Source organism: Orbicella franksi, chromosome 8 (genome assembly GCF_964199315.1).
Source record: "Orbicella franksi chromosome 8, jaOrbFran1.1, whole genome shotgun sequence".
NCBI classification, from domain to species: Eukaryota; Metazoa; Cnidaria; class Anthozoa; order Scleractinia; family Merulinidae; genus Orbicella; species Orbicella franksi.
In genome coordinates, this window is record NC_138152.1 from 23401167 (window position 1) to 23416566 (window position 15400).

The 15400-nt window shown below is 47.9% G+C and overlaps 1 protein-coding gene across 1 annotated transcript; it reads right to left on the bottom strand.

The window, feature by feature from the left end:
- Positions 1 to 12992: 12992 nt before the first annotated feature.
- On the bottom strand, positions 12993 to 14097 carry LOC145494266 (uncharacterized). Its single transcript, XM_081473711.1, has 2 exons — positions 14002 to 14097; positions 12993 to 13364 (listed from the first exon to the last, which is right to left on the bottom strand). Exons 1-2 carry the CDS (start codon positions 14095 to 14097, stop codon positions 12993 to 12995), a joined length of 468 nt encoding a protein of 155 aa, XP_081329837.1.
- Positions 14098 to 15400: the final 1303 nt, after the last annotated feature.

Genomic DNA, 15400 nt, shown 5'->3' on the forward strand with positions numbered 1-15400 from the left:
GACTGAATTTCTTATTGTCGGATCTCGAAAACAACTGTTGAAAATTGACCCTTGTACAGTCCGTGTGCAAGGGTAGACCTGCCAATTGATTGTGGTAAGCCCACCAGGGAAGAAATCAGGAAGGACATCAAACAACTGAAGAATGGCAAGGCAGCAGGCACAGATGAGATTCCAGCGGAAGCACTCAAGGTAGATCCAGAGATGCTTGCTGAGATGCTCTATGGATTGTTTGAGAAAATCTGGGAAGAAGAAGAGATCCCTTCAGAATGGAAGGAAGGACTCCTGATCAAGATCCCCAAGAAAGGAGACCTTGGCCTGTGTTCAAATTATAGAGGGATCACACTCCTGTCTGTGCCAGGGAAAGTACTGAACAGAGTCATCTTGGAAAGGTTGAAAGGGCCGGTAGATCTCAACCTCCGGGATCAGCAAGCCGGCTTCAGGCCAGGCAGGTCATGTACCGACCAGATCACAACACTGCGAATTATAGTGGAACAATCAATTGAATGGAACTCCCTCCTTTACGTAAATTTTGTCGACTACGAGAAGGCTTTCGATAGCCTAGACAGGGAGACATTATGGAAGCTGCTCCGACATTATGGTGTACCTATGAAGTTCGTCAATCTGATTCGGAACTCTTATGAGGGTTTGTCTTGCAGAGTGGTTCACGAGGGGCAACTGACAGAGAAGTTTGAGGTTAGGACCGGGATGAGGCAGGGATGGATGCTGTCACCCTTTCTGTTTATCTTGGCTATAGATTGGATCATGAGAGCTGTCACAAACCAGAAAAGAAACGGGATCCAGTGGACCTTGTGGTCGCAGTTGGACGACCTGGACTTTGCGGACGATCTAGCGCTTCTGTCACACAATCATCAGCAGATGCAGGAAAAAACATCGGACCTGCATCGCACCTCAATGCAAGTAGGACTGACGCTCAATAAACAGAAGACAAAGATCATGAGGATCAATGCAGTCGCTGATGAGCCAGTCAAAACTGAAGGGGAGGAACTGGAGGAAGTTGAGTCTTTTACCTATTTAGGCAGTGTAATGGACAAAAGTGGGGGAACAGACGCAGATGTGAAAACTAGGATCGGCAAGGCACGATCAGCATTTCACATGCTAAACAAGGTCTGGTGCTCCAGAGAAATCGGTACATCCACCAAGGTACGTTTGTTTAACTCAAACGTTAAGTCTTTATTGTTGTATGGAGCAGAAACATGGCGGACAACCAAGGCATCGATGAAGAAGATCCAGACCTTTATTAATCAGTGCTTACGTAGAATCCTAAGAATCCATTGGCCAGAGACTATCAGCAATGAGAACCTATGGGCAAGGACGCAGCAAACTCCAGTGGAAGAGGACATCCGACGAAGGAGATGGAGCTGGCTTAGCCATACGCTTCGCAAACCACCTAGTAGCATTGGCCGTCAAGCCCTGAACTGGAACCCCCAAGGTCAAAGAAAGAGAGGGAGACCACGGAACACCTGGCGGCGGGAGCTTGAAAAGGACATTAAAAGGACTGGACACACATGGAAACATCTTGAAAGGATAGCTCAGGACAGAGGAGACTCGAGAGTTGTTATTGGTGGCCTATGCACCGGGAGGGGTAAAGGGCCAAACAAACACAGTCCGTGTTGGCACAACAAACATTAAGCCCGTGTCTGATGTGCGCAATCTTGACTCCTGGTTTGACTCTAACTTCTCCATATCTACCCATATTTCAAGTCTTGTAGCACAGCATATTTTTGGCTCCACAATATAAGCAAATAAGTAAATTTTAAGCTATAAATAAATTAGAAATGGTTCTGCAAGCTTTTGTCACAAGCAGAATTGACTATTGTAATGGACTTCCTTGTGGACTTGTGAAATAACTAAACTGCAGGGAGTATAGAACGCAGCAGCTAAGTTAAAAACATCGAGCCGCAAATATGGCCATATTAAGCCTGTTTTGCAAGAACTACACTGATTGCCTGTTAAGTATAGAGTATATTTTATAATTTTACTTTTACTTTTAAGAGCAGCTTCGCCTAAATATCAACTAGAGTTGGAAATAGCGAAAAAATCGAAATTCTTCAAACTCGCCCAGAATGAAGCCTTATGGGCACTAGTTACAAAAATATTGTTTTAAGTTTGATAAATCAAAAATTATTTTTCTGCGCAATTTTTTCGTTTCGATGCCCCAAATCGGCCAAAATCGATCGCAAATGAGCGGCATATTCAGAGGCTCGTAAACTCAAAAGTAAAAATCTTCATAACAAACCGATTGCACCTTGTATTCAATACCTCCCTCCAGAGCATCGTGAGATAATCTACAAGGAGTATATCGCAACAAAAATAAGGGAAAAAAAGGTTTTGGGTTGGGACAAGGTACACGAGCATATTTCAAAACTTCCTTTCTGTCGACACATGCAGCAGATTGTACCAAGGATAATATGCTTTGAATATCCGGACTGCTATTTCGAGGGTTGTTGTTTCCCCTGTTTCGAAAGGGAGGGAACTGTTCATAAAACATCGCAAAGCCGGCCGATGTAGCTAACAGAAGCTAGACCTGAGTACAAGGATTTTTTAAAAGTATGCTCCTGGTATGGTTATGATTGGCATGAGTGGTTCCGTTTTGGCAGGGAGCGTTAGTGAAAAAGGCGGTCGTTTACTAGTAAAAAACCTCATCGCCATCAAAAGAATCCGCCTCAAGCATACCAGAAACGACCTCGCGAGTAATATCACGAACATTTTTTTGCCACTCAGGTGTGAAATATTCGTGGGCGAGAAACGCAACTAAGTGGAAGCAGACAATCATGTTTTTATAATATGCAGATAAAACCGTCCGTTTCTAAAAGTCAGTTCCAAGCGGGGGGACCTGTTATTTTTTTATCCGTTCAGCTTCAAGTCTGCCCCGGATGTCTTTCTCCAGTTTCTTAACATCGGCCTCAGTAAGCTTTCCCTTTGACGATTGGCATAGCATCTTTGCTCGGACTTGTCCCTTGAGTGCGTTATACCGTTGAAACTCGGAAAGGATGGTGTCAAAGTCGAGGGAAGACACTTCGTTGTTATTGAAAGCTTTGGAGAGCAATCTGTTGATTGAATCCCGCTTGGCAACAGCGAGCGTGGTAATCTCTTGGTGTTTTTTTTATTTTCGAATCGAGTTTTTTGCTGGCGATTATCAGTCCCGACGAAACGAGAGCCAAACACCTCCCAGCGCCGCCTAAAGGAACTGTTGCCGGCAGGCCAACCACAGACAGAGCAGAGCCAAAACTAGCGCTGGAAAACGCTGCCGAGAGAACACTGGAGACGGCGGCACTCCAATTAACGAACTTTCTCGTTTGTATTTTTTAGCAACGAGGTGATAGTGGCCGACCTCAGCGTCCAAAGTGTTGGAAGTCTCGTTGATCTTTTGCAAGCGGAAATTTTCAGAAGGCGTCGAAAGTACTGGACAGAGAGGCTCGGCAGGCGGCGCGCTTGGAGTTAACACATTTGCAGAAGACATTGTATATAAAGAAATTTAATTTAACTCTAATTCAAAAAGAAGAAATCAAAGAGTTCGCCTTTTTCATCTTTGACGCTAATGGTGATGCTTTTTATAAACTCGTCTATAGAGCAGTCTCGCAAAACCTGTTGCGGAGAACCCTGGTAGCTTACCTTTTCGAAAGGCTTCCCCTTAACATCAAACAGGGCTAAGACATCTGACTTTTTGCCGTTGAACAGATTCCGTTCTGTGTCGATCAAATCACAATGAATAAAATATGTCGTTGGAGATGTAAGCCTTTTTACGAAGGTTATAGGCTGCAACTTTCGCCCAATACCAAGCAAATTGGCTAAATCGCGATCAAGTTCAATAGGTTTTGCTCCAGCCCCAAAATTTCTGATTACAAGCTGGCCAACAGGTTGGTTTATTGCTGTTTGCAAATCTTTATATTGATATTTGTCGAACAGACCGTCTAATTCTTTTGCCAATCTTTCTAAACTATAATGCCCTGTGAGTAATTTACTAACTGATAAAGCTCTATCTTTGTCTTTATCTCCCAAGGTGGCTGAACCTTCCTTTTTTAAAGTGTCCCAGCTGTTGAATAAACTACAAGATATAAGTTTCATGAAATGTACTTTCGGTATCGGCTCTTCAAAATAGATAGTCCCTCCGTTCTCTTGCGTGACAGTACTGAGAACAACCATTTTATATTTAACAAACAAAATTGTGTTTAAATACAATGGCGAATTTGTGGAAAGATCCTGAGTTTGTGAAAAAAGCGGATGCCGCGAAGAAAAAGGCGTGGACAAACTTTTTAAACCACTTTCCAAAAGCGGACAAAAGCCGGTTCGTTTCGCAAGAAAGCATCGACGATAAAAACAACGCAACCGCAGAGGTGTTTTTCAAAGAAAGCGAAGGCTCGTTTCAAAGCGTCTTTGGATCAGACAGAAAATATTGGAGTGTGGAAGTGAAACAAGCGCTAGGTTTCGGAGACAGCGGGGGTTTTCCATATCAATTGTCGCCACTTGGTTCAAAATTTTCCTTGCCCCTCCCCGCGGAACCTTTCGGCGGCAGAGCGCCAAGCTTGAAGAAAATATTCAACGCCGAAATCCAAATCTACGTCACGCCTGACCAATATTCCGAGAAATATTTCAAAAACCCAAACTCAGGCACACTTCTGCAGCCAAATCAAAACACTGGTTAGGAGGGCCTGACATGAAATATTGGTCGCAAACAGCTCTACTTCGCGGTTTTCTGCGCGACCCAAGGGTGCGGAGTTTCTCGCGAAATCTTTGACAACGGGATAAATCTCTCTCCGCAGATAAGAGCTTTTTGTATCTTCCACGTGTATTTCACGGTCAGGCGCATTTTGTACCAGCTAGGAGCTATTCAGAGCATAAGCGCTTTGCCCGGAGACCCGACGTTCAGCCAAATGAATAATCATTATGACATTGCTTCGTACAAAAAGCTATGCGACGAGTTCGGTATAGACCCCTCGAGCGATTTTCGCTTCACACACGGGGCAAACCACGGTCTTGGAAGTGTATACATTGGCGTGACAGGGCACGGGCCCTTGAAAACAGGAACCGCTTATCCAGGAGGGTTCTATAAATTCAGTGATGAAGGCGGTGCGGCAAGCAAAGGAAATCTGCTTTCTTTCATTGAACCTGATGCTGCTTCTTATGCTCAAGCGGACTGGTTCGCGCCAAACACAGCATCCGGTTTGACGCAGGTGGGCTTGTCGAGAATCAACCAGTCACTCGAGGGTTTCGTTTACTGCATCCTGGGCGCGCAAGTGAACGTCCGCAGCAGCATTCTAGGCTCTGGTGGCCGAGCAAAAGAAGCCCAAAGCGAGTTTCTTGTTCTGGTGGAAGACGCGATCAGACAGCCCGACCTGGCCAAGAGCGTGCAAAGGTACCAGCTCGCGGTGGATCAAGCGAAGGTCAGGCTCAATCTTGCTGTAGCCCCCATGGCCTGGCTTATGCCCGGGCAAATGATAATCAACACCGAAAGCACAATAGGTTACAACAACAAGCTGAAACAGGCGGTCTCCGGGATGAAACTAGGGGTGAACAACGAGGTAAATCCCGACACAAAAAAAGCTGCGCTCAAACTAATGGCAGGCGGCCCGTCAAAAATTAACCCACCCAATAGCCATCCTTCAAACCGGATACACAAAGCCTTAACAGCCGAATCAAGGAAATCAGCTTCGGTCGAAACTCAACAAGCGCCACCAACGGCGCAAAAAATAGACCGCAAGGCTCCAGATAAAACGCCCCAACACGAAATAAACAAAACAGCGGTAATTGTCGGTGTAGTTGGATTATCGGCTTTGCTGTTCATGGCGTGGCCGTAAAGTTAACGCCGCTTATTAAGAAATTTTTCGAACAAAAAGGCCACCGCGGCAAGAATAAGCAGCCAGGTGTGCTCGACCAGAAACCCGATGGCTTGGCCCGCAGCTTTGAAAGGAAAGCTCACAATCGAGCCAATCAGCCCGGGCAGAATAGAAGCAAGTCTCGCGCCAATATCTTTTAGGTCTTTCCCCAAAGCCTTGCCGGTGGCTTTCAAACCTCGGGTGAGGGCTCCGATGACAGCTCCGACTGTGGCCCACGCGGCAAGATGAACAGCGGTCAAGGTCACACCATTTTTTTCCCTTTCCGCAATCTGAGTTTGCAAATGCGCGATTTCCTGGTTTCTTTCTGCCACTCTGCCTTCTGCGGCTTCCTTGTGGGAGGGCGAGGCGTTCTCATCTTGGATGATCGCCTGGTCTTCCTCGTTTTGGCGCTGCAGCTCGCTTTCCTGCTCTTTTAGGTCGTCCAACGGTTTTGTTTGGTTTAGCCTTTCTTCCATGGCGTTTGTTTCACTTTCTTTTGCAACGAGGCTGGTACTGAGTCTGCCAACCTTGGCTTGTACCTTTTCTCTGTTTCTTGCTTGTTTTGTAAGCGAGGCCAATTTTTTTTTCTTGTTTTCAATATCGGTTTAATAGTTCTCTTGCTGTAGTCTCAGCCTACGCAGCTCTGCTTCACTTTCAAGATTCGAACATTGTTGATCCTGAATGGCATCAATCTGAGCATTAGTTTTCTCGATTTTACATCTCAGAGCTTCCACTTCTTTCTTTTCTTCTTCTCTTTGCGAAGCGAGTGTTTCTGCCTGTTGTAGTTGGTTTTCAGCTTCTGTCAGTCTTTGGTGTTGTTCTCTGAGGGTGTCGCGGTCTTCAGCTATGATATCTGGAACATTCGGCCCAAGTTGATCTTTGAAGCTGTCTAAAAATTTTTTCGTGAAGCCTGTCCAGTCATCTTTCATAATCTTGTACTCACCTCCTTTCTTACATATTGCAACAATTTTACCCTTGTTTTTTCCGGTGGTGCCTTTCAAAGCTGCAAATTTTTCAGTGGAAAATTTGGGGAATACTGCTTTTAACCGGTCTAAAACATTTTTCCGTTCCGAATCTGTTTCAATCAAAGGGGTATCTTCCCCCATAAATGATGTCTCGGCATAAGAAGTGTCAGGCAGGCCGGACTGCTGGTGCTGCGTAGTATGCATTTCCCGTTTGTTCACCCACGTGGTAGGGGGCGCCAGGTTGGTAGGGAGTGGATGCCGCGCCTGGCTGAAAAGGTTGGGTTCTCTCAACCTCTTGTTCCTAATCATCGTCATCATCGTAGTCAACACGATTGTTAAGGTCCGGGTCTTCGTAACCAAAGTCGCCACCGCCTGTCGCCATAGCAATAATTTATTTCAATTATGTTATTTTTAAATTAGAAAATAATCGCCGGTTTATTACACGAATTGTCAGTGCCAGAGAACCTTCGCCCAACGTACAACGAAAAGACATTACACGCCATGCAGGCTGAGTGCGCGGTCAAGCGAATCACCTTTTACCGCTCCGGAGCCAACCCCGGGGATAAGCTGTATGTTTCCGTACCCAAGCTGAACGAGAACGAGGTTCTGGTGCCGGGCTCGCTAGCGCTTCGCTTTGACATCGACCTTTCTGGAGGGCACGCCAACAACTTCCTTGTCAAGAACGTCACACGGGCGCTTGTTGAAAGGCTGGTCGTGAAGTTTGCAGGCACTATCCTGCAAGACACGGTTGGCTATGACATCTACAAAACTTTCGAAGACCTTTTCCTTTCGCAGGAAAAGCGAGACGGCATGCTCCGCGAAGGGATTTAGAGCGAGGATCTATGCAAGATCCGTTCAGGCGCGGCAGACAAGAAAACCTCGGGCGTCGACGCTGAAAACAAGCTTAACGAGGTTTACGGAAAAAAGTACCGGATCAGGCTTGACCATCAGATCATTACCGACCACGGTGTTTTCTACCCCCAGGCCATTTACAACGAACTCACGTTCGATGTAAAACTCGCTGAAGCTATACATGTAGTCAGAGGCTCCGACACAACCCAGCTGAAATACAAGCTGACCAACATTCAGCTCGAGTACGAAATTATCCGCAGCAAAACTCTGGCAGACGAGGCGCGCAGCGTTTACTCCAGCGGCAAAGAGTTCACTTACGACCACATGATGCATGACAAAGAGGTGTCTTTCAAAAAAGGCACTGACAAGAGGATCAACATCAAAGTCAACGCCCAAAGAAGTCACTAAAAGCCCTCCTCCTCCTGTTTGTAGAGCCGTATACTGCGGGCGACAGAGATTCAGAAAAATTCATCTTCCCGGATCTGACGAAAGTCAGCGTCATGGTCAACGGCTCCCCCAACATGCTTTTCAACGACGGCATCGAAGGCAAGGACATGTGGGAAGAGGCCAGCCGCTTCTTTGTGAAAGAGGAAAATAAAACCAAGCCCATGAATGCGACAAAATTTTACACCGATGATAATTTTGGGCTTGTGATGGACATGCGCACCATGGCGGATCAGTCGATGCACGGCAGCGGCAAGCGCATTGTGAACAGTACAGACGAGGTCCAGCTGGAAATTGAGCGGAAAGCCGAAGGCTCAGGCGACGTGAAATGCCATGTATTCGTAATCTCCGATTCCCAGTTCAACATTATGGACAGACAGCTGGAATCTGTACAGTTTTAATATGAACATGGACCCAAGCAAGATACCCTTCAACGCTCTCATTGTGGGGCCCACTAATTCAGGCAAATCAAGGTTTGTGGTGGACCAGATCTACGGCCCTTCCCGCTTCTAGTTCGACTACATCGTTCTCATCTGCCCAACATTCACGCACAACAAGACCTACCACCGAATTGGTGAAAACGATCCAAGAATGGATGTGATAGTTTGCGAGCAGCACGACGTGGAAAAATGGTTGAAGCTCGTGAGACGGCTTTCCATGGGCACCAACACGCTCATAATCCTCGACGACTGCGCAGCCTCCAAAGATGTGAAAGGGCGCACAGGCGAGCTGGTGAATCTCGCCTTTTCTGCTCGACATATGGGCATCGGCGTTTGGGTGCTGACCCAGAAGATGACCGGCATAACAGCTTCCTTCCGGGAGAACGTGGCGGCGATCGTTCTCTTTTACACTCCCTCGGCCAAGACCACGAAAGCCATCTTCGATGATTACGCCGGCGAACTCTCCCCGGATTAGTTCAAAGGGTTGGTTTCAAAGCTGAAAGAGCGAAAGTTCTCTTATCTTGTGTTCGCGCTTCGCCACGCCTACGGTGTGAAGTTATTTGAAAAAAAAAATGAAAGTTTAATATAACCTTGAACAATGGTTGAAGAAGAGGCCGCCGCGTTAGCAGAAGTTATGAACCTTCTTCAAACCGAGCCCGAGCAGCCGAGTGGTCCAGCAGGTGGCATAATTCCAACCGCCCCCGGACCTGACATTCCTGCTCTTCGTGAGCAGCTTGCCGTGCTGGTATCCACAGGAAAAGCTAAGACGCCATCGGAGTGCAGTTAACCCACGAGCAGGTTAAGCGACTGAGCGACAAAGATGTCGAGAAATATACCAAACGCTACGAGACGTACGTGGGCTCAAAGACAACAGAAAGCCTGATCGACAGCTTCATTTTTCTTGTATCCAAAGTGGTCGGAATGACCGTCAACATCAAAGACATCGACGCTTACCAAAAAGAACTCAGAAACGACTTCATCATAAACAAAGAGCTCTCCAATCTGGCCTGCAACCTTGCTTTGAAGCGCGGCCAGTTTCTTGCTGCGGCCAACGCGGCGCTGATCACCACAAAACATGTTGATTTTAACTCGCATTTGGAGAGAAAGGCCGAAGTAAAATCGGATGAGCAATCCTCAACAACCGCTGAGAGATTGCAGAAAAATCCTGAGTGAATTCGTAAGCATTATTATATTTGCACAGCATGTCTACCGAACAATCCGAGAGCACACCTACCGTCACGGCGCATACGCAGGGCGAGACCCAGGCAGCACCTGCCGTCGATGTCACACAGAGAGCGACAACTCCGACTGCAACAACGTCAACGCAGCGCGTAAAAAATCCCAAGCGTGTGGCCGCTGGAAAAATGGTTTCTGAAAGAACGCGGCTGGCACGGGAACAACAGAAGAAATTAGCAGAGGCTTATCTCACGGAAAATAAGGCGAAAGCCGCCACAGCTGCTCCTGAACCAGCCCCGACTACAGAAGGCGAAAGCCCAAAGTGCAGCGGAGAAAAGAATACCAGCCTCAGCACCACCTAATGGCTTGCTGTTGGCAGCTTAGTCGTTTCACCGGTCGGGATTTATTACAAACGGGAAGAGCTCAAAACCGCGTTCACCAAAAAAACGCCTGAGCCCGCGCGTGTTGAGCCAGAACCTGCTCGAGCGACACAGCCAAAAGAGTGAAAAAAAATGATTTAAACTTTTCCGAGTGGAGTATATTCAACATGTTCAGAGTTGACTTTCCCCAGATTCTCGTCAATTCAGCCGCGATTATTGGTATCTGGTTCCTATATTTCAACAGCAGCAAGGTTGCTGAAACAACCATTGATCTTTTGAAAGAACCATTTATTGATAATGACGCAGAAGAAGAAATTGTAAGAAGAATGGTAGAAGGGAAGGAAGAAGAAGAAGCCGTGGGAAAGGCAGATTAATTTTGTTTTAACTTTTGTTATTTTCTTATATCAACCGCTATCATGTCAGACAACAAGCTTCTTAAGACCATCATGGACGCCGCTACTCTCACTGACTTAGCCGCTGGCATGGGCTGGGCCGCAAAAAAGGTTGTAAAAGAGAATTTTACTTCTGATCCCAGCAGCAGTGCGATGAATTACGTGAAGTTCACCGCCGTCTTGGCGGGCAGCATTGCTCTCAAAAAGTACCTCGAGGACCAAAAAATCCTTCCCACCAGCGTCTCAAATTAATGTTTTAAAAAAAAGACTCTGATATATATCACCATGGCAATTGCTGTAACCGCCGATGTTCACGAGGCTTTTTCGAGAGCCGAGCGAGAAAAGAGCTACGATGAAGCTGCAAGGAGTTTCTAGAGGTTTTCGATTAAGTAATTCTCAACCGCAAAAAACAATTTTTCGACAGGGTTGTTTCAAAAATGCGTATAAAAAATAAAGAGTCTTTTAAAAAGGTCCACGACAAATTCGTCGAGGCGTATCTAAATGCAAAAGAAAAACACAAGATCGAACCAAAAAAACTTCTCGACTGGGTTGCGACCAACTTGCAAACCTGCTGAAGACAAGAAGAACCTCGAACAGCGTCTGAAATTAATGATTTAAAAAAAAAGACTCTGCTATATAGCACCATGGCGAGCATCGCGATTATGGTTGGCGGGACTGTGTTGAACGCCACGGCTTTTATCGGAGGCAATTATCTGGCGAGGGCGCTTGGCGGGGGTAACAAAGCTGCACTTGAAGAAAAAAAGCGCCATGACAAAGCTCTCGAGGCGTACCAAGCGGCTTACGCCTAATACACGCGCGACCGCACCAAACTTCTCCACTGGATTGCGACCAACGCGCAAATAAAGGCGAAGTCCAAGCAGAACTTCACCAACACTGACTATGCCTTCAAACTCTACAACCAGGCGCATCCTGACGAACGAATGATACCCCCCAAAGAGCCCAAGTTCTCAGATTTCTATCAGCCAAGCGAGCAGCAGAAAAATGGTGAACTCATGTTTGTGGGTGCCAGCGCGCTCGCTCTGGGCTACGCAGCCTTCCGAATAATTTAAACTTTTTTACGCGTTACTTATAGTAACGCTAGGGACGCCAAACTTGCAAAGATATAGTACGGCCCCAGGGGCTACTGGAAAGGAATCACCGCGATCACAAAATTAGCCGAGGCCGCCAAGGTACCTGAAGAAACCGCAAAAAAGTGGCTGATCAGGCAAGCGCTCTGGCAGATATTCCTTCCCGCGTCGAAGCGAATTCCTCGGCCGAAATTCGACGTTCCCACACCTAATAAGGTCCATCAGGCGGACCTTCTTTTTCTGCCGCACGACAAACTGCCCCGCGGGCGCAAAGTTTTCAAATACGCGCTGGCCGTTGTCGACGTGGCCAGCCGCTACAAAGAGGCCGAACCCCTGATGAGGTCGCCCAGGCCTTTCAAGCCTCAAATGCTGCAGGTTGACCCAGGGCGCGAATTCATGGGCCCTGTCACACAAGACATGGACAAGCACAAAACATATATCCGGCGCGGGCGCGTTTACATTCAGCGTGATTAGGCCATTGTTGAACGTTTCAACCGCACCCTGGCTGAGCGCTTATTCGGGCACCAGTACGCCGTTGAAATGCGACTCCCTGAGGGACAGCGGTCCACTGTCTGGGAGAAAAGACTTCCTGAAGTTGTTTCGGCTTTGAACAACGGGGTCACAAGCCTTATCAGTAAGAAACCAGCAGTTGCCATCAAGGAAAAAGACGTTTATTAAAGGCCGTCGACACCTTATTCAAGGCCTGTTGGAAAAAGCGAAAAAATACTCCCCCACCCCCCCCCCCCTTGTCCAAGTTCGTTATCTCTACCAGCCCGGAGAGCTTGAAGGCGGTGTAAAAAGAGCCACGGATCCAATCTGGTCTTTGAAAGTTTACAGCATTGAAAGATCTTTCTCCAAACCTGATCAACCCGTTCTCTACTATCTGCGCGACGGTCCCAAGAGCGGCTTCGTGCGTGAAGAACTCCTGGTTGTCCCTCCAAACACCACTCTTCTTCCGGCTACGTGAACTAAAGGTGAAATTCGATTGGTTCGGTGTGTATGCCGTCGGGCAGCACCCACCGCTTGTCGTAATACGCGCTCAGCCCCAGCTTCTGCTGCTCGTAAGTTACCATTTGCCTGTCCCGCATCCTGAAACCTCTGTTGGTTGCCATATCTTTGCTGCCTTCCAACGCTGCCTTAAAACGCTGCCACGTGATCTCGTTCTGCTTCTTCGACATCCTCTTCGTGCTAAACTTCTTTTTTTCGCCCCCTGCTTCGTCGACGAAATAACACTTCGAGCAAAGTGCGATCATCCGGCTGCCCTCGCGCTCAAGCTTGAAGAGACCTGGGGTTCGCCCGCTCCACTTGTCCCAAGCCAGCCACTGATTTTTTTATGCCTCGAATTCTGTCTTCAGCTCCGGCCGAACAATGTCCCCGAGCCGCTCACCGGAGATTGCCATGTAGTTACTGTCCGTGTCCATCTAGATCAGCTCGAAATCTCTTCTGTCGATATATTTGTCGAGAAAGTCGTAATAGAACTCCAGCATCCGCAGCTTTGCCAGCTGATAGACAGCGATTCCAACCTGAAACGTCCCGCTGATTGTGATCCGAGGCTTCCGGCTTTCCAACTCATGCGCCTGCCCAACCTCTTCAAGATCAGAGAAATACGCGCTTCGCAAGGCTCTGTCGACTACCTTCTCGTCTTTGGTGTAAATGGTGTTTGTTTGCCGCTCCAAAGCTTCAATGAGCTTCCCGTACGCACTGTTTCCCAGAAATTTGAACACTTCAGCGAGAAGCGCCTTGCTTTTATCCACGTCTCCTGTCCGGCGCGCCTCCGTCACCTGCTCCACGAACTAGGGAAAGATCTTGGCCGGTTGGTAGTCGATTGTTTTGTAAACCTTCGTGACTACCGCCCCGTGATTCACGTACCAAAGCAACAGAGGGGCGTACACTAGCATCCGTTCTGCAGACAGCGCCCCCACAAGTTTTTTTTCCGTCTCCGCGCTTTCTGCCGGTTCGAGCTAAGTAATCGGCCATATGTTTCGGCACAGCTTCGGCAGGCACCTTTTTGTTATAAAAGAAAGGACACATCTCCTCAAACTTTGGACGCAAGCGCTCTGGAATCTCGATGTCGACTTCGGCAAATCAAAACCAGCTTCCTTCTTTGAGCCTGTGCGTTAGTGCAGGAGCCGCCTCCACTTGGAACTTGCCGCTGTAGTGCACGACCCTTTCCTTCCCGCAAGGCATTTCTCTGAGCATCGTCGAAAGGTAAAGTCCGTTGGCTTCGAGACCAAAGATTTTTTTGCAAAGACGCGGTTCTGATATTCGATGAGACCTTATCCCTGTAACGCCAACTTCATGGTACCTTGTCAAAACCAGGCTCGGCCCCCCGACAACAGCTTCTTTCAGCATCTCATAAGCTTCTTTGCCCGGGCTGTAAAGCTCTGCGTCACGCTCAACCGCTCCCCGGAGCAAGTAATGCAAACTCACGCCTGGGATGCTGACAGCGTCTTTCAGAATGTCGATCCCCTTCTCAGTGTAGAAGTTTCTCATTTTTTTCCAGAGCCTCAAGGCCGGGGGCCACATCGAGATTGTAGTAGTAACGCAGCCAGTCTGCGAAGGTCCGCATGCCCTTTTCTTTGAACAACCGCTGACACCCCTCCCATTTATCCCGCGTGAGAACGTACCCGCCCTTTAGCTTCGAATACTACTAGTCGTATTTTGGGAGCCCAGGGTAATCAAACTTTTCGGGGGTGTCAAACCATTCGTATGGAAAGCAGGATTTCATTGTCTTGCATTCGTAGGCTTTCACCCATTTCTCGTAGCTCGTCCCCGGCCCAAGGTAATTGATGATATCGAGGAAGCGGAATCCCCAGGTGAGCAAGAACATGGTTTTGTTCCCGTTTTTTGCCACTCTGACTTTGGGTGATGTTTCGGCAAGGCGGCCTGCGAACTGGTTTTTGATCAGATTCAGGTCGTAACTTCCTGAGTTGAACCCTAAGACAGGAACCTCGTTGCACCATTCATCGATTTTTTGTCGCTGCGCTTTTGGCAGCAGGTGCACGTCTTCTAGCACAAACTCCGCTCGTACCTGGGCCCGGATGTTTTTTCCGCGTCTCTCCAGCTCTTCCATAAATTTTCGAACCAACTCCTCGGGGTCTCTTTCACACATGTGGGTGGGCTCTCTTTTGAACGTGTCGCCAACGTTCACCGAAATTGGCACGTGCGCGTTTTCTATCGTGAGCGCGGGCGTTGGCTCCTTTCGATGATTATTATCGCCGTACGCCTCAAAATCGTACAAGATCGCGTGCGGGTAAGTTTTCGTTTCCGTCCTGGGCGGATCACCGTCAATTTTTCCAACTTCGCACGCCCAGGCCTCGATAACTTGGTAGCCGACATTCCGCAGAAACCTTGTGCGTTTCATTGGGGTTTAGTACCTATCTTCGCGCGTATCGTCGTTTCGGTAAATGGTTTTGTCGCGATCGTGCGGGAAACATTTTCGACACCCGTGCCAGTGGCAGCCTTGGTATTGAAATACAGTCTTCGCTGCGTGGTGGTACCCATCGACAGGCGCGCGCTCAATCCAACGCTCGCCACCATGCCCGCACATTGCGTGGTGGATGTGGATTTTCCGCCGCTTGGCCTCTCGCCCAAGCCACAGAAGCGATTGTTTGGAAGCGCTGTGTTTTGGGTAGAAAGCTTTCTCGAAAGCTGTCTGCGAGGCTTCGACCCTTACACCCGGGCAATCGATTACCGTTTTTCCTGTACTGCAGGTTTGGAAATGGCGTTGGGGATTGCATGCTTTTGTGAATCTCTTTCTGCAATATGTGCATGCGTAATTTTTGGCTAACCTGGCAATATCTTTGATGACGAACGCGTGACCTTCATA

Excerpts from the sequence above, each read along its gene's own strand:
- LOC145494266 (XM_081473711.1), bottom strand. The coding sequence starts at position 14,097 with ATGTGGCCCCCGGCCTTGAGGCTCTGGAAAAAAATGAGAAACTTCTAC. Across the intron at positions 13,365-14,001 it reads ACGCTGTCAGCATCCCAGGC|TTCGTGGAGCAGGTGACGGA; the intron begins GTGAGTTTGCAT and ends ATCTTTCCCTAG.